General features: G+C 36.4%; 1 protein-coding gene across 1 annotated transcript in view; it reads left to right on the top strand.

Annotated features, from left to right (window-relative positions):
- The window catches only part of LOC131066919 (protein MICRORCHIDIA 5), a 131,693-nt gene that overhangs the window by 107,044 nt on the left and 5,115 nt on the right, over window positions 1-19,534 (top strand). The window contains exons 12-19 of the mRNA XM_058001817.2: window positions 5,377-5,469; window positions 8,902-8,953; window positions 9,099-9,210; window positions 9,306-9,391; window positions 9,602-10,998; window positions 14,048-14,271; window positions 14,382-14,457; window positions 15,647-15,748. Coding sequence (XP_057857800.2) covers window positions 5,377-5,469; window positions 8,902-8,953; window positions 9,099-9,210; window positions 9,306-9,391; window positions 9,602-10,998; window positions 14,048-14,271; window positions 14,382-14,457; window positions 15,647-15,748 — 2,142 coding nt within the window. The remainder of the gene's footprint in view (window positions 1-5,376; window positions 5,470-8,901; window positions 8,954-9,098; window positions 9,211-9,305; window positions 9,392-9,601; window positions 10,999-14,047; window positions 14,272-14,381; window positions 14,458-15,646; window positions 15,749-19,534) is intronic.

The following is a 19,534-nucleotide window of genomic DNA, read 5'->3' as shown; positions in this document are numbered from 1 at the left end:
AAATAAAATCTGTGCAAAGATCGAATAAAATTGAACAAAGAAACGAATTGCAGACCGTGGCAATAAGATTGGAGATAGACATTAGCAAATCTTATATTGCATCCGATTGAACGTACAACTCAGATTATCAGATAACATATAACAAACGACTATTGTAGTTGACAAATCAAAAACCAGATAGCATACTGCCGTTATCTGCAGATTGGATGTAGTATAAACATCTGATCATATACATATACATTCAGATCGGGGTCCATATATATAACTGTTCGATTCTCTCCTTATTTGGTGTTGAATGAACATACGTAGTGTTGACGTGTCTAAAGTCGCGGAACTACGACTTCATCCAGCCAACACAGAATAGAAATGCTAAGAATCCTATCCTCTCTTGAGATAAGGAAATCCCTAATGCTATGTTAAATTGATCAATGGGGATGACCTCAATGTTTTGGTTGTCAGGTCTTGACTGCAGGATAGCTTAGTAGTTGATGTGATTTTTTGGGAGCACAAGGTGTCTTACGATTTTGCAACTAGATGGTCTTCTGCGATTCTCGGACTGCGAAATAAAATCAAAAGGGAAGGGATAGGAGATCTAAAACTAACAAGACTGGTATGCGGGTAGACGGATTCAACATAACCAATTCCTGCTTGGCCAAAATAGCTCACAACCTTGCAGGAATGATGCAATCTTCAAAGGGACTTGGAAGATTTTCAGACTGCAAACACACAGCTAAGCACCCAATTCGGGCGCAGCTCAGATGGACACCTGCAATTGAACTAAGCACAATTCAAAGGCTCAGGTTAACCATACAAAAGGATACACAATCAATATATCCTCAATGGTATGAGCTTGAATCTATCAAATACCTGCACACCCAAAACGTAAAGATCTATCTAAAATGTTGAAAGAAATAATGCAAACAGGATGAAAACAAGACAATAAACACCAAATCAATGTCTATATATTGATTTCAGTTGCCTATTACAACAATTTCTGTAGCATCTCTATGCTACTGCTAAAATTTAATCTTCTAACTTCTAGCCTATTCTAACTTCTAAAATCTAACTACAAAATTCTAACCAGAGTCTAACTCTTTACAAAAGAAAGGCCTCTGCCTTTATAGAATTTACAATTTTGAATCGAAGGGCAGGATGGACTGCATCCAAGGGTCTTGATCTGCCTTTCAGAAGCTGGCAGCCTTAACCCATGCCCATTAAACTCTTAGTCATTTATCCAACCACTACCTCAACTGCCTACAACTGTTTGGCATTAATTGGAGTCTATCCGGTAGGTAGACATAACTGTCCACAAAAAATATCTTGCGTGGGACCCACAGGCAATTTTACAATAAAACAGTTTCAATTCTTTAAACTAAATTCCTGGAATTAAATCCAATTGTGCACTTCTCGAGAATGCATAGACTTGCCGCATTCGGAGTGTTCTTTGGTCTTTGGTGATGAACTTTAACTTGTCATCCAGCGGCATGCTTCCCAATGCTCGGCTCAGATCTCGCACTCCTGCAACACGTTTCTGCATCTTCTTCAGCTTTCAGCGCCTGACTCCTTGACTTTTCAGGCTTTTCTCTTGGTTCTCTGACATGACGTCCCGTGACTTGCAAACCATTGATTTCACTTTGATAAATCAATTTGAAAAATTAAATAATTTAATTTAACAAACATTAAATTTTAATTACGACGTCTGGCTTCGAGAAGCTCTTTGTGAGATGTATCTTTTAAATGCCCTCGAATGCTTCACCTAAAATGTGAGATTTTGGCTTTCCATTTTAACGCCATCCTTGTGAAATTTTGCGTGATTTCACCTTTAATCACCTAAGTCCTGGAATTTCGGGAATGCTGGAGGTTTTGCAAGATTTACCTTTTAAGTTTTAACCTCCCTTTGGACGCCTTGCTTTGATTTTCGGATTGCTCGGATGAAATAGGAGATGATCTTTTAAGTTATGTTTTCTTGACTTCGGCCCTTGGAGCTGGAATGAGAGATGTTTCTAAGTTTATAAAATGTCCTTGCCTTCACATTCGACCGACTTTGACAATTCACAAAAAACTCCTTAGCGAAATTCGACGATTTAGATGGAGATGCACGACTTGGACTTTGTTTTCCTCTCGGCTTATAAGTTTATTTTCGCAATTTAGCCTTTTGGCAATTTTGGGCTAAATGCAGATTTTGCAAGCTTTTGTTTTTGGGCTTAATGGACATTTTGTGATGCTATCATTTTCGGCCTTAATGCATAAAATGCGAACTTGGGTGTTTTACTGGTTTGCAAGATAGGGTTTACATTTTATTCGGGTTACTTAGCCATATTTCGTGATTTTGTTTCTTTTGGTTTAGAAACAACTTTGGCGAGTTTTCCTTTTGTGTTCATTTCGGCCTAAAAGCCGATTTTGGGAGCTTTAATGTTTTTCAGCCTTGAACCTTATTTTGCGCAATTTGGACCTTCACCTCTCCTCACCTTTCGGCCTACTGAGCCTCCTTGCGAGATAGGGTTTACATTTTCGGCCTCAATGACTATTTCACGAAAATGGTCCTTTCTTCCAATTTCGGCCTGGAAGAGGTGTTTGTAAACTCGATTTAGTGGTGCCCTGCCTCATGTATTGCGCGATTCTCCTTTCTTGCCCAATTTCGGGGTGAAGAGACTTTTTGCAAACGTTAAAGTTTAACTTTTACATCATTCTGGCGATTTTTTGGGTAGAAAAGACTATTTGCAAACTCAAAAAAAGCGCCTTCATCAATTTATTTCACGATTTTTATGATGCTTGAACATTTTCGGGCTGGAATGACAATGTAAATGTTAAAACTTAAGATCTTTCATTTTCGGGTAAAAAGGTCTTTTTGCAAAGTTTTCTAAGTTTTACACTTTTTCCCTATTTTCGGTATTTTCGATTTTCGGCCTGAAAGGGGGTTTTGAAAATGTTTAAGTTTGAGCGTTCTCCCTTCATTTTGCGATTTCGGGCTGGGGAAGTTTTTGAAAAGGTTTAATGAACAACGCCCCTCTCCTCTATTTTGAAAATCGGCCAAAAGAATTACTTTGCAAACTTAACGTGATTTACACCTAGCCCACATTTCGGCTTGAAGATGGCGATATCAAGCGGCTTTAGTTTACTTCCCATTTTCGGGTCATATCGTCATTTGGCAAATTTGGAAAACCCCAAGTCATTTTCGGCTCAAAAACTAACTTTGGCATGATTTCTAACTTCTGAAGATTTTTCGGGCCGAAAAGGGTTTTCGCGTGACCTTGTCTTCTTTGCTTACCTATTGCCAAACTCGGGCAAACCAGCAAATCGCAATTTCGGAAGCCTTAGTGTTTTCGGCCTCAGAGGTTTATTGTTGGTATGAAAGGATTTTTGCGTTGAATGGATTTCTGTGGGATTTCTTCTTTATTCCATTTTTTCACTACGCGGGCAGACCAAACTTGACATGGGGGTCCCCTGTCAAAGAGGGGGCATGTGTGCAATATGCACAACACGTAGTTCATCAGGTGAAGGTTATCTACAATAGATTAATATTCACTTGGAGCTTATCGAATTCATTACGAGTGTCTGTTCGTTTGAGGCAGATTGCAGATAGTGAAAGGCAAATTGAATATATACTCACAATTCGAATTGTTGTACTAATTTGATTGATGTTATCCATTGATATCAGATTAAGATTAAAAGACAAATAAAATAAAAATTACCTGCCTATTATAAATCTGATCAAAACTTAACAAATATGGTCCAAAACCTTCCTCTTGCTATAAAAGGGTCCTCGAACAATATTCCTACTAATCAACATTTTTGCCTTGATACTTTTAATCTCCAATGATTTTTTATTCTTTTAGTCCTCTTGTTCATTTTTCCACCCTTTGTTTCCTTCCCAGATTGTAGCATGGAGGTTTTGAGGTCTCAAACGAAGTAATTTTGATTTGTAATCTCTAATTGGATAGTAGGAAAACCTTGATACGATTTAGGTATTTGTAAAATCTAGTGATTTTTAATTCTTTTAGTCCTCTTGTTCATTTCTCCACTCTTTGTTTCCTTCCTTGATTGTAGCATGGAGGTTTTGAGGTCTCAAATGAAGTAATTTTGATTTGTAATCTCTAATTGGATTGTTGGAAAACCTTGATACGATTTTGTTGCAATATTAGCATTCTTTCTAAGCTCATTATAATAATCACCTTTGAGAGAATATCTGTGTTAAATTTTTTAAGGATTCATGACAATGCTTTACAATTACAAAGCTTAGTATTTTGAATTTAGCAATGTGTTGAATTGTATTAGACCTAGCTCATTTCTAGCTCATTTTTTGATATAAAGAGTGATGTGTTTGTGTAGGTTTTTTATTTTTCTAAGTTGGACATTATGTATCTTCCAACATGGTTGTTTAGCTTGTTCAGGTAGAAGTTAGTGGGTTTTTATGAGGGTAAATGGTATCTTCTATGAGTGTAACTTCCACCTATTTTTGGTTAGTTGAAGTTACTTTTCTCATTGGTTGTATTTACCACTCTTCATTTATATATCACGCATTTTGCATGCTCATTCTTTTCTATATTGTGAACTTTCTGGTTAATATATATTATGTTGAGCCAATTTCTTGTCTTGCAATCTTGTTCTTGTCTCTCTCATTCTTGGGAGCTTCCCTAATATTTTTAGCTTGATTCTTGCATCATTTGTTGATTTAGGGTTTGTATGTATTTTGCCCTAGATTTGGGTTACAATGATTTTTGTATAATCTAACTTGGTATCAGAGCATTGTGGCATCTAGGGTAGTTACTAAACTTTCTATTTTTTGAGAGTTTCAATTTTTTGGGTTTTGGGTGTAAGTTGTTTTTTGGTATGTTCACAAGTATTTTGGGTTTCACCATCGTGTACAATATGCCTAAAACCAGTCACTATGGCCCACTTGTCCAAACATAAGTATGCAATCATTTTTATTTATGCCAAAACCCCTCTGTGAATCTTGCATATTGTGAGTATTTATATGCCTTTTCTCTAGTTTCAGTGTAGGATTAGTGTAGCTTAATATTAGGTTTAGTTTAGATCTCAAAGAGCTTCGCCTCCAAATTTGAAGAGAGGTTTTACCTTATACATTGTTTCAATTTGTGTTGTCTTGTAAAAGACAGATTAAAATGCTAACAAGGGACATTTGTATGCGTGTCTAGCAATCTACAAAGGCTTAGTTCTTTCTCCTTCTTACAAGTGCAAAAAAGTCTACATTTTATCATGAAAATTTCAAATTGTATCTTCATATTATTATAGTGATTTTGAAGCACACATTTATTTAAGTTTGTTGATGATATTCTAACTAATTAGTTTGTTGATTCAAGTTACTTCTAATTCAAGATTTGGTTGTAACCTTGTCTATTGCTTTATTTTTCCCAGACGATTGTTGTAACAATAGGGTTTGTGAAGGATGCAAAGAAGCATATTGATATCCAAGGGTTCAACGTGTATCACAAGAATCGATTGATAAAGGTGCTCCTTATCAGTACTCACTCACTTTTGGATTACATATATTTAAGATAACATTTCTTATTAATATGCTCACCATTTTGATATTATTGTATTTAAAACTTGTTCTCAATGCTGCATCTTTTATTACATGGAATAATTGTTAATAGTGTAGTTCCTTTTAATGAACTAGGTCCTACCTCTTATTCAAAGATTTCTATACAAGGTACACATTGTACAATATAAGCAAAAAGTATCTTACATCACAAGAATCAATTAATATATGTGCTCAATATAAGTTATCTTTATGAAATTGTGTTCATATAAATTCAAGATAAAAGTTCTTATTAGCTTGCTCACCTTTATCACATTATCTTGTTAACCACAGTTGTAAAAATCATTTAGTTCTTGCAAAAATCACGAGTACTAGGAAGTCAAAAACCATAGCGAGTTACTTGCCTAAAAACTTGCCAATGATTTTTGAAAATCTTACAGTGATTTTTGGTAAAACTAAAAACTAATCAATAAATTGCTGAAAACTTGTAATTTTTATGAAAAATCAGCTCAAATTGAGTATAATTTTGGTTGTCACTAATTGATAATTTTTTTTAATGATTTTTGTATTTTGGTTGCATGATTGAGGGCATGTGATTGGCATTGTGACTACATAGGTTTTCATTGAATTTAATTTTTCCTTTCCTTTTAAATCAAGCCAAGGAAAGTCCTTGTAGGCTTGAAATCACAAATTTTAAATGCCCTGCAAGTTTATATGGATTGTTCATAATGCATATTACATGTTTAAGCAACTTGCAGGTGATAATTTTTTTTTCTCTCACAATTTAGTATCCTTTGATTCATTTTCATGTTGAAGCTTGAAAGGTTTGAATTTTCATAGTTATAACTCAAGCCTGCAAGTTGTTTAAGCTTGCAATATGAATAAAATTTCAATTTTCTCCATCCAACATTTTCTTGATCTTTGAAATCTTTTAGGCAGCAATTTTTTTATTTTTTGGTTTAGGTTGGTAACCAGAGTATTACTAATTTTTTTTGTGGCCTCCTTTTTGCTAGGTTTCATTTTTCCTTTTTCTAAAAGGAATATGGCTACTAGAAATAGAAGAATTGGTGGCAAACCTAAGGATCCTTGTTGGAAACATGGGATGCTAGGTCCAACACATGGAGAGGTTATTTGTATCCATTGGATTAAGTGTATGATTGGAGGCGTAAATCGACTCAAATACCACCTTGCACAAATCTTTTGTCAAGATTTAACACAACGTACAACAACTATTCAAGAGATTGAGGAGGTGAAAGCACTCCTTGCAGCATATGATGAAAGGAAATCTGAGAAAAAGAAAACAATAGAGGCAATGACACCCCCAAACCCAATTTTCAATTCTATAAAGTTATAGGGAGATATGGGGGGCTCTTTTTCCACTGGACTATGAATAAGAGAATTAGGCAGTTTGGGCAGCCATAGTTATAACTTTTTTTGTTTCTCATAGCACTGTTGGTGTGCAACCTTCATTGAAGGTAATGCATAGAACAGAGAATTGCAAGATAAGCCAAAGTTGGTATGTGCAAGATTTTGGTGCTACAACGATATTTTATTTAATATTGCTTCAAGTCCTTATTGGGAGTAGTTGATCGATGTATTGACTGTGGCAAGTAAGAGGTTCAAGACCTCAAGTTGTCATGAGTTGAGTGGCCTACTATTGTAGGATGGGGTTGAAAACACATGCCCATTAGGAGAAGAAAAAAACAAAATTGGGAAAAGAAAGGTTGCTCCATTTTATTTGATGGTTAGATGGATTACAAGAATAAGACTCTCAATTTTTTAGTGGCGTTAGGGGGGCAACTAGTCTTTTTAAAATGTGTTGATGCTTCTAATGAAATAAAAAATGCAAAGACCTTGTGCAACATGTTGGATGAGGTGGTGATGTAGGCAGAGTGGAGAATGTCATTTAAATAGTGATTGACAATGCAATTGTATGTGTAACAGTTGGTACAGGTGATGCACCCAACATTGTGATTGGGGACATAGGGAAACTAAGTCGGCTGAAGAATGTGGTTGAAGATGCAAGGAATATCACAAAGTACATCTACAAATGCATACATGTCCAAAATCTTATGAGAGAGCACATTGATGGCAAGGATCTCCACGATTAGGAGTCATACGCTTCGCCACTAATTTTCTCACCATGTAAAGTATATTAGCCAAAATGCTCAACCTTAAGTGCATGCTTGTGACCAAAAGGTGGTCAAAGAGTCCTTATTGCAAGAAGGTTGAAGCAGAGAGGGAAGATCATTTTTGAGTTATTGTTGAGTTTTTTTCCAAGCTTTTGTTGAGTGCTGAGTTTTTAAAACTTTTGGGCCTGCCAACTAATTGCCGTGTCCATGTTTTAAAACTATGGGTAGGACCATGACCATGTACACAAATTTGTGTGGTTTCTAATCAAATGTGCACAATCTAAACCACCCATTTTGCAGTGATCAGTTGGAACACATTATGGAGTATAGTACTGCACAAATTGAATTAAGCTTTGAATGTTTTTCATTAAATGGAAATTTTGAAGATAGTTTCCATCTAGTTGGCAGATTTGTTGTTAACCTTAACCTCAACAGTGAAGTATTTGCATACTAGGCATCACAAATTAATTAAGCTTTAAATTTTATTCCTTGAATGAAAATTTTGAAGGTAGTTTTCATCTAGAGGGCAGATTTGTTGTTAACCTCAATCTCAACTATAAAATAATTGCAGCCTAAGTGTCTTTAAATATGATTTGTGGGACAATGATTATATTGCAAGGTTATCTGCATGTAACTACTATCATGTTCATGCCCAGTTTGGAAAGGAATTCATAGGATTTTCTATTGTCAGCCTTTCAAAGTGTCATGCCCAACTTCATATGTTTTAAGGGCTCAGGATTCATGACTATTATTCATCAATACTGTACATCTTGAAGTTGCCCATTCCATTTCCTAGAGTCACAGAGATACAGGATATTTAAAACCATGTATGTATTGCAAGTTGATTCCTGGGTCTACCCACGCTATTTTATTTGAGGCCTTTCTTTCTGTCTCCTAGTTTTTAGCTTATAGTCTTTAGTCTCTTTTAGGATTGGAGTTCTTTTTGGGCCCCACATGCAATTGTTATTGGTTTTACTTTTTGAGTCTCATTGTCATATTTTGGTTTTGTTTGAAACCATGATGGCATTCTCCTAATATGTTTATCTTTTGTTCTAGTTTCTGTGTTTGAAGTAACATAAAACATTAATTGTTTGTGCTTGTTTTGTTGGACACAGATATAATTTTGAAAATGTTAATCAGGGATGCTTGTAAGATTGGCAATGGGCATGCAACTATATGAAATTCATTCAAGATGAGGGATGCTATGTGTATAAAATTTACAATTTTTTTGGTATTTTGACACACATTTTTGTTTGTTAAATTTTGTAGCCATTCTGGAGGATCTGGAATCCTGCAGGAAGTGATGGGCGGGGTGCCATTGGTATGCTTTTATTTCTTTGTTTTGTATGTTGTGGTATTGGATGTTCATAAAATAATTTGGATGTACTTTTGGACTTGTCTATGTTTCAATTCTCCAGAATGTTTCATTGTAATAAATTGAGGTACTTGCAACTTCTGCACTACAGGTATTTTAGAGGCCAATTTTATTGAGCCCGCTCATGATAAGCAGGGGTTTGAACGCACAACTGTCATGGCAAGACTCGAGTCTCGATTGATTGGCATGCAGAAAAAATACTGGTTTGTGCATGCATATCACTTTTGTACATGATAAAATGATATATTTTATATTTTTAATATGCATTCTTATATTGAGGTTATGGTTTAACTGTCAGGGCAAGTAACTGCCATTTAGTTGGCTATGCTCCTAGGGGTACCGGTAAACAGAAGCCTGAAAAAGATTCACCCTCAGCTACAAAAGGTATACTTGATGGAAGCTTTGCTGTTAGGTGCTTCTTATTTCTGTACATGATGCAAGCTTTCTGTGAAGCCAGTAAAACACTTATCTGTTTCGTGCAGTGTTTTAACGACATTTGTTTTTCGCTCTACACGTCTCGTGTGGTGGAATATTTTAATTAACCTACATAGGCTTTTCCTTTGACTTCTAGTGTGATGGGCTGTATTCCTGCAGAGACAAAGTCAACTGAAATTCTTAAGTCCTCTTCTACAAATAATGTAGAACCTGTACCTTTAGATAAAGATCCGAGTCCTGCTGTGAGGCAAATTGAAAGTATGGTCTGTGAAAGTTGGCAAGCGGATTGTGATATTGTGCAAGCAGATAGGCAAAGTGATTCATGCCAAATACTTCCTGAACTGATGAATTCTCCCTATGAAGATACTCTACACAGACAGTGTGCAGCGCCATCACCGCAAATGCTAAGTAAATCCTTGCAATCTAGAAAGAAAATTAGTGGACAACAAAAGTCTCCACAAAGATCTTTGAGTTCTCTTGAATCGCATTCTAGAGAAAATTCGCAAATACAGGTGTTCCATTCCATTCCTTTAGAGATTCCGGAGCAACTTCAGGTAATAGAGCAATCCCAAGATTTGCAGAAAATATCCATGCAATCTGGAAAGTATATTGTTGGTCAACAAAAATCTCCACAAAGGCATTTTGACTCTTCTGGACAGCATGCTAGAGAAATTCAGCAACTGGATGAGGTCCACGCCATTACTTCAGAGCTTCTGGAGCAACAGCAGGCAGCAGAGAAATCTCAAAATTTGCAGAAAAAATCCCTGCAATCTAGAAATCATATTGTTACACAGCGAAGATATCCTCAAAGACATTTGAAATCTCCTATACTACATTCTAGAGAAAATCAGCAAATGCCTGAGGTCTATTCCATTCCCTTAGAACATCCAGAAAAACTGCCGGTTGCGGAGCAATCTGAAGACTTGAACAAACGATCCTTGCGATCTAGAAATCATGTTGGTGAACGGCAAAATTCTTCTCAAAGCCGTTTGGATTCTCCTGAACTCCATGCTTGTGAAAATCAGCAACTACGCGAAGTCCATTCCATTCCTTCACAGCTTCCTGAGCAACCACAGTTCATGGAGCAATCTCTAGATTTGCAGGAAGGATCCCACCAACCTACAAGTCATATTGCTGGACAAGAAAAATCTCCACAGATATGTTCTAAATCCTCTGAACTGCATGGTATAGGAAACAATCAACTGCATGAGGTCCATTCCATTCCCTTGGAGCATCCTGAACAACTGCAAGGCACTTCCCCTGCTACTCCAGCGTTATACTTGCCAGAAAGTGAACCCTTACATTTTGCTGCATCTTTAGTATCTTCTCCAATCTCTAGACCTCCCAACGAGGTCCATTCCAATCCCTTGGAGCTTCCTGAACAACTGCAAGTCACTTCCCATGCAAATCCTGGTTTATTCATGCCAGAAAGTGAACCTTCACACTTTTCAGCATCTTTATCATCTGCTCCAAACTCTAGACCTCCCAATGAAGTACATTTGGATCAAATAAACAGGCAATCGGATTCTGTAGTTGCTGCTACACAAATTTCACAGGTCTGCATTCAACTCTTGTCTGTCTTATATTTATGGTTTATGAAAATGTTGTTTAACTATATCGTGAACTGCAAATCACCTTAAAGTACTTGTTTAGTTCCTTCTTTGGCACTCATAGTATTTTATGTATTTTATCATTCATAGTTGTATCTTAGTATTCAATTTAGGACATAAAGAGATTCATTCGCTGGATAAAATAGAGTTTTTTCTAAAGTGATAAGCTAGTTGAGCATATTTTCTTTTGTTAAGTTGATGTGTATTGGTGTGATAATCATTATCCAATGCTTAAACCTATCTTTACTGTCAAACTCATTTTGGACTGCCATATAACCTACAAAAATTGATATTTTTAGAGAGTGGCTTGTCAGGGTAACCAAGGATTTGTAGCCGATATTGAAATTATTTCAGAATCTTTTCTAGTTTCCTACGCTTATGTATTCTTTAAATATTTAATGGTATCAACGTTATTATCACTTCATTGTCTATGATAAATTTCACTGTTGTGTTTGTGCATTTGATAACTTGTGTTTGGTGAGCACAAGAAGCTCTTATATTGGTTCCCTGGATAAAGGACTTCAATATTACGCAGAATATTAGGAGTAATAAAGTGATCACAGGAAAGGAGGCATTACATTGAATTACACATAACACATTATATTATTCGTAGGTAAGAATTTTGATGTAGAATCTAATGCCGCTGGATTTTTTACCTCATGGATTTTTCTGATGCTAAAAAACAATTAGATTTCACAAGGGAGCTGTGGGTGGATGTGGTGCAAATTGTGTAAGTGTCCATTAAGATATGCTTGCTACAGAATTTGGCGCCCCTATAACCTTGGGGTAATAGGTATCGTCAAAGATGAATATTAGCATAGAGTGAAATTTGTGAAAACAGGAGGTCTTTAATGTTGAGAAAGAACCAGTAAGAGATTTTTCATGGGTAAAGGAGAAGTTGTGAACATGTAGTGCTGGCCTCATAGGCCAAAGAAAGGGAATTTATATTAATCAATGTCTGCATGTTGGCAAAAATGGAAAATGTGACAGTAAGATACAGGCACTTAAGGCATTGTTGGTATGAACAACAAAAATACATCTCACAAGGCACAACCATCATATAAACACCTACCTTGATATTCTCAAGAATGTTTATTACAAGGTAGTACAAGTCTATAAATCATTAATGAAGGTGGTAGGTCTATGTAAGAAGAAAATGATCACATAAACACTAGTATGTGTATGCAGATTTGCATAATGCATTGTTTTTTTCTTTAGTATTGTGATTGGCCCTTGTGCATTACTATTAATCAAGGATTATAGCAAGAGCTACCTTTTATTTATTTATTTTTGGCTAACAAATGGAGTTTTGATAGGACACCCCTCCCAAAGAGAAAAAATCTATTTATGCAATCAGCAAAAGGAAGGACTATAGCTGAGCATCATGCACAACCAGCATGGCAAAGAAACCAAGAGCCACCTTTTATTAATCAGATTTTACTATTGCATTACTTGTTAAGGCGATAGTATTAAGTTTTTGATAGGGAGGATATTGACCAAGTACGTTCAATTTCTCATCTTCGAACCTGCCTCTGCTTATTGTACTTATGTGCTTAGTCATAGGGTTTGCCGAACTTTATGTAAAGTTCAAAATTTAGCAAAATCTTCTAAAATCTATAAAATTCAGTCAGATTCGCCCTAAAATTTGTACAAAACAAGGCCCAAGCATTTTTTATTAAAATATATTTGATAGGTACACATTCTTGAGGAGAGAAGCCTGGGCAGATGTGAAATCCATCGTGTTGTGAATACATGTAAAACGACAGAAATGAAGTCCTTCGTTCTCATCTAATTGTGGAGGCGGAGTTTCAACTTGTGTACAGTCGTAGACAAAAGTCGTGCGAGTGTAGGGATGAGTAGTTGGTAACAAAAGGAAGAGAGGATCATGAGCTACCCCCTATATTGAATTTCTATATTAATAAATTAAAACAAAATTTTTGAACATATCTATATTATAATTTTTTTAAAATTACTATAATGTATTCAAAATTAATAATATTTTTTACTCTTCAATGATTTTAATTTAATAAATGTAAAATATTTATATTAATTTTAAATTTATTATAATAATATTTTATTCTATTTTTTTGGAAGTGCCGGGTAAACTTTTTTGAACGTGACCAGTGATATTGGCAAGACACACCCCTTTGGTACCATGTGAAATGCTTTTGACCTAGTGCTATGAATCGGTGAGGTCACAAATGGGGGACCTCATCCCCATTTAATCAGCGATCGGCGAAGGCACAAGCCTGCAATCACAATGGCCCAGCGGGGGTTTGAACCTTGGTGGTCACAAAACATCACCACTTAACTAACATACTATTGGAAGAACCCTGCAATATTATTTTATTTTAATAAATAATAAATTTGACTATTTTAGTCTATAATATACTTTAATTTCAAATCTATTTATCATTGTTAAAGTATTTTGAAATTTAATAGATATATACATACATACATTGACACACACACACACACACACACACACACACACACACACACACACACACACACACACACATACATAAATACTTAGTTAGGGATGTCCAGAGATCTCCAAGGCAGATGCCTCCCATTTGCTAGGGACATCCTAACAATACCCAACAGCAACTGTTGGTGAAAAAAGAAATTATATATTTTGTAGAAAAATAAAAAGTAGACCATTTTGCTATTTTCACATTTATTTTTCTGATCATCAATCTTATCATATAAGTCAATCAGATATTCACATGTACACATTTTGTAGTCATATTTTTGGATTGATGTTACTATTATTTGAATTTCAGCTATAATTAGTATGTTTAATTATGTTTATTAATGTAGTTATACAATTGAAAAGCTATAAACATAAATAAAATCGCCATAACCTGTTCTCCCCAAATTTTGTAATTGTTTGATGCTCTAAAAAATGCATCCCTGCATACTCAAAACATGGAAACTTTAAGAAATAACTATTGAAGGAATTCTTCTAAAATTATTTAATTCTTTTACCTAGGTTTCAACAAGGATTGTGATAGACAGAATTGACTCAAGCTTCACAAATGCAAGTGCTATCACATGTGCTGAACTTGGATCAAGCTTAAATTTACAGAGTCATGATGCCAGTCATGAATTTGGTTCAAGCTCTATACATGAAAATCATACTGATGTTGGGAGTTTTCATATCAATGCTACTTGCCACAAGCAACTAGAAGATGAAAATAAGCAACTGAAAGAAAGGTCACTACAAGCCTGAATAAAAACTTTGATTTTCCTTTGTCTTTTGTGTTTTGTATCAATAACATAGATATTTACCATTGCTGCTTACATATTGAACCTGTGTTTTGCAGGATAAGGATGTTGGAAGAAACCATCCTAAAAAGATTAGAGATGGAGATTGAAAAAAATATAAACCTTCAAGCCCATGTAAGCATAATTTATTTAATAAATTATAGTCTTGTTTACTTATTCTCTTCCTGTACCGTTAATTTTTCTATTGAATTGACATTACATATTCTCTTTCCTACTTTTCTTTCAAGCATGCATCATGTATTGCATTATGAGAAAAAGAAATATCACAGACTCATGGTACATTTTAAGTCATGACAGAGCTTCTGTAATCGTCCACTCAGCCATTGTGAATTATGCTTTTTCTTATCAATGCATGGAATGCAGTCAAATAAAATCTTCATCCATTTGATTAATGATGTTGCTTTGCATTGTGAGATAGGGTGCATGATCATGTCTCTCATGTTCTGAATTCAATTATTAGCACGTAGAGTTTCCTTGGATTTACAGATTATACAAATATCTTAGATTGTTGTAGATGGAAGTGTATTAAGGCATGGATCCCTAAATAGCGTAGATGTTTTGGAATATTTAATAGACCATAATAAACTAAAAGATACATTGACGCACTGAAATAAGGCCATGCTGCTTCCTTTATAGATAATTATGCTTTTAGTTTTGCTATCTTGAGTGTAGCCTATCACAACATTCTAGATACTGTCCTAGCTAGAACTGTTTGGTTTTCATTATGTTCTTTTTTCTTTAGGGATCATGTTTATAATCCTTTTTTTTTCGAGTTTTATTTTCCAACCTTTGTAATTGGGATGTGTTGTCAAATTGTTTCAATCACGATTTCTTTATGAAGATATTTTCTCATACATTGGTTTAGACCTATGGAATCTTAATCTTTTATTGTTGATTATTTCAGTTATTCAAATTGTATTAGCTACTTTGTCTATTTTTCTAGTGAGAATCTAGAACTTATAAGTTTGGGTTAGTGCTATTATTTTTAACAATTATGGTCTCCCAAAAACATCTGTTTTAACTTTTATCTGTAATGATCTTAAGAACTTGAGTTAACATTGAAGTTTTTTCAATTATCATCAAGATAGACAACATCAAATAAAATTGCCTGTCATAAGTTGAGGATTTTATGTATTAGTAATTTGCAATCTTTAGTTGTTGAGGAACCTGTACACAAACAACAGCTAGTCCATGTTTATGTAAGAGGCTTTTGTGTCTATTATTTCTTCTTCAATCAATGTTTTTATACATCCTTCTAGAAACTGATACTAAAAGGTTGTTGCCATGCATTGGGTTTTAACAGATTGTGAAATTGGAAAAAGAACTTGAGGCTAGCCAGAGAAGATTATCAGTTGAAACTTTGCAGAGGAATTTGGAGGAAAATGAACTTCGAAATAAACTGAAGGTCAAATTCGTTTACTCCCTTCTACACTATGCTGTCATTATTTTCCATATGCTTATTGATATTCTTGGCTTCAATTTTTTGAAGTAGATTAGATTGTGCATGTGTGGAGAGCTGAATGATATTAACTTGGGTTTCTTCCTTTTGGCCCAAGGATGAATATAAAAAACGAATTATGTAACTTTTTGATCCATAAAAGAACTACAAATATACACATTACATTGTTAAATTAGTGATCACATTACATTACATTAATATTCTTCTTGAAACATTACATCTTTGATGATTTTTCCATTTAATCTAGCAAGCTCTTCCTCCACCCTTTCTTTTTTAACAAATATATTTTTGAAAGATTATGTGTTCGATGGTCAATCACAAGCCTATGGTGGTCCACATTCTTAAAGTTTGGAACCTTGAGTGTCGTCATACTCAGCAATCTGACTGGATTGCCTGGTGGACTCATGTTGTCCAATGCACATCTAGATTCCTTTGCATTTATGGCCTCCAACTTGCTATGTTCCGTCGACGGTCCTATGAGGCTACCACCTTGGATCTTTATCTTGCCACAAAGGATCTTGCCGCCAATCCCTTCTCTCACAGTTTTCCATTTAAGGTGGCACAACTTCGCCACTAGAAGCAGGTTGGGTATAGCCATGTTGCCAGAGGGGCTCAAGTCAAAGCTAGACTTCAGTGGCTGAAGGTGGGGGTCTGAGGTTCCAAAGAGTTCTTTTTGGCTTTGTGAGTTCGTCACTCATCACCAAGCATTAGAAAAATTAAAGAAGGTCACACGATGCTCTTTGAGCTATCAGACATTCTTTAGGTGTTTGTTCACCATTATGAAAATGTCTTCACTACTTAGGAGGCCTCCCTGAGCGAGATAGAACTCTTGAAGATTGCTTGCAGGTGGTCTCGATCAAGCTTTGTGAGGCTCAAAATGCCTTTTGTGAGCAATTGCTCACCTTTGATGACCTCAAAGAAGCTGTCAATTCCATGGTGGATGACAAATCTCTTGGGTGTGATGGTTTCCCCTGTGAATTTTATAAAGCCCTCTAGCATTGTGTGGGTTCTGATTTGCACAAAGTTTACCTAGAGGCATTTCAAAATCAATTTTTGGGACAAATAATTGACAAGGGTAACATTAAGTTCATACCTAAGCCTGGTAACCTAGAGGATATTTGCAACTGGAGGCCAATAACCTTGCTTAATGTCTCCTACAAAGATTATTGTGAAGGCTTTAGATTTGAAGATTCGCTGCATGCTCCCTCAAATTGTCCATGCAGGACAGATTGGTTTTATCAAATCTTGATACATCTTGGACAACGTTATTGCTGTTTGGGAAGGCATGGAATAGGTCCGTCGTTCTTGACAGAAAACCTTGTTCCTCAAAATTGATTTTTCTAAAGCTTATGACCAAATTGATTGGTCCTTTATTTTAGCTATGTTTGGTGCCCTTGGTTTTGACCCTCGCTTCATTCAATCTGTTAAGATGTTGTTTGGTGATGCTTTTGCCTACATTACCATAAATGGCTGTCAATCTCAAGCCTTTGGGCTCCATGGGTCAATTCGCTAGGGTTGCCCTCTGGCTCCCTCTTTGGATGTGCTTGTTGCTGAAGGCTTTGGCTACTTGTTGGCACATTCCATTTCCACTAGGCACTTTTGGGTGATTGCCTTGCCCAATTCATCTCACCAACTTGTCAATGGCCATTTTGCAGATAACTCTTTTTTAAGCTTATTGAAGATGAGCAAAATGTCAAGGAGGCCCTCCAATGCCTAAATACTTTCTATTTAGCTTTTGGTTTTGACATTCAATCGCATAAAACTTAGTGTAACAGGCAATCCTTTCTTTTGGCTTCACCTTGGCTTTTTCAATATGGGTAGAAGTGGATTGGACATGGTGAAATGTTTCGATTTTTGGGCATTCCTTTTGCTTTCTAGGCTTCGCCTATGGAGCTTTGGAATGCAATCCTTGCCAAGGTCAAGAAAAAGCTTTTTTACTGGATCAGCAAGCCGGTTTCTCTGGCTGGTAAATTCTAGTTGTGTTCTAAAATTCTCGCGGTTAGTCATGTTTATTATTCCTCTTGCTGGGCTCCTTCTAAAGCCTCTTATTTAAAACTAGAAAAGCTTTTGCGAGACTTTTTGTGGGTCTCTGCTGAAGACCACAAAGGTTTTTATGGAGTTGCTTGGGAGTTTGTTGCCTCCTCTGTGACTTAGGCAGTCTTGGGTTCCTCTCTACTTAGCAACAAGGAATGGCCCTTTGTGCCAAGTCGATTATTTGTGCCATTTCTGGCAATGAAGAAAAAGGGCATTATGGACCCTTGTCCATTTTGTGATCAGCTAGAGTCCTTTAAGCATATACTCTGGTTCTATTGCCATGCTCAAAACTTATGGAATTGGATTCATAATTTTTTTTGCTCCTTCCGACTTGAGCCATTCTCTTTGCAGATGGCTCTTCTTGGGGATTGACCTCGTTTCCCTTTCAAGTATACCCAAATTTGGCATGCTTTCAGGGTGGAGATCTTGTTTTCCTTATGGAAAGATAGAGATTCTATTTTACTTGCTCACAGTTTTATTTCCATTGATGTGTCGCTTTTTACTAAAGTGTGTATTTGCAACAATGTGCTATCAAATATAGGTGTAGGCTAAAAAGGTGGCATTGGAGGTTTGTCACCTCTAGGAGCTTCTTGAACACTAGGGTAATGCCTTGTGCATTGTGGCCCAGGTCCCTTGTGGCTGTTCCCTGCCTCGTAGCCGTCGACACGATAGCAGTTCTTTAGCCCCGCATTCTCAGACTCTGCTGTCCCAGGCTCCTCGCCGCCACTCTAGCGGTGGAAATGGTTTTGCTCGGTGGTGCTCTACCCCTCCTCCGTGTGGAGCTTCTGGGTGGGGCTCTAGGGTGGTGGGGCCGGATATTGGTGGTGGTAGTGGATGGATGGCTTCTAGTGGTGGAGGTTAGCTTCATTCTTCCAAGGGTTTTCCTATACTGGCTTTGGCTATTTTGTGTGTACGAGATGATAAAGATAAAGAGGAAGGTGATGTTGTTGTTGATGAGGGGTGGTCTCTTCCTGACGTCACTCTGGCTCCTGCTGATGTATGGGGAAAATTAAACTAAGATCCCCCTCCGCTGCCCTTTGGGATTGCTCTCGCTGCTTAAGCAGCTCGTTTTTTGTGTTCTTCTGCTATCCAGGCTCTGCCCATATAACTGTTATTTTGTTTATTTGGGACTCTGCTTTCCGGGCTCTGCTCGTGTGATTCAGATTTAGCTCCCCAGGCCCAGCCTGTTTGACTCTGAGGGTTGACCTTGTGTCCCTCTACTTTTTTTTTGGTGAATATATATGATATATTTTAAATTAGTAGAAGCTGACACATATTCATCAGAAAAAAGATTCTTTATTCCACTACTTGAGGTGCCTATTAAGGACATCAGTTTCTTTGCGAATTCAAACTTCTTTGCCCCCTTTCTAGACCTTGGTTTCCTTCCACCAGTATTTGACCAGCTCAATGAAGTTTTCATCGCTAAACCATTTTTTTTCTATTTTGAAAGGGCACTTATATGGCAGTTGATCCTTTGAGAGGGATAGTGCAATGGGATAATGGTCTGAGGTAGAGATGGGAAAAATTTCAGTATAAAAAATGATTGGGGAGAGCAGCCAACTGCTGTTAATAACTTAATAAGGAATCTGTCCAGCTGTCAGCTATGTTACTGAACCACATTCTCCTACTGGTCCATTTGTTTGTGTCATTTTGGATATGACATCCATTAGCCCCATACTGTCGATAACATTATTGATG

Source organism: Cryptomeria japonica, chromosome 9, assembly GCF_030272615.1.
Source record: "Cryptomeria japonica chromosome 9, Sugi_1.0, whole genome shotgun sequence".
NCBI lineage: Eukaryota > Viridiplantae > Streptophyta > Pinopsida > Cupressales > Cupressaceae > Cryptomeria > Cryptomeria japonica.
This window is presented reverse-complemented; position numbering and strand designations above follow the sequence as displayed.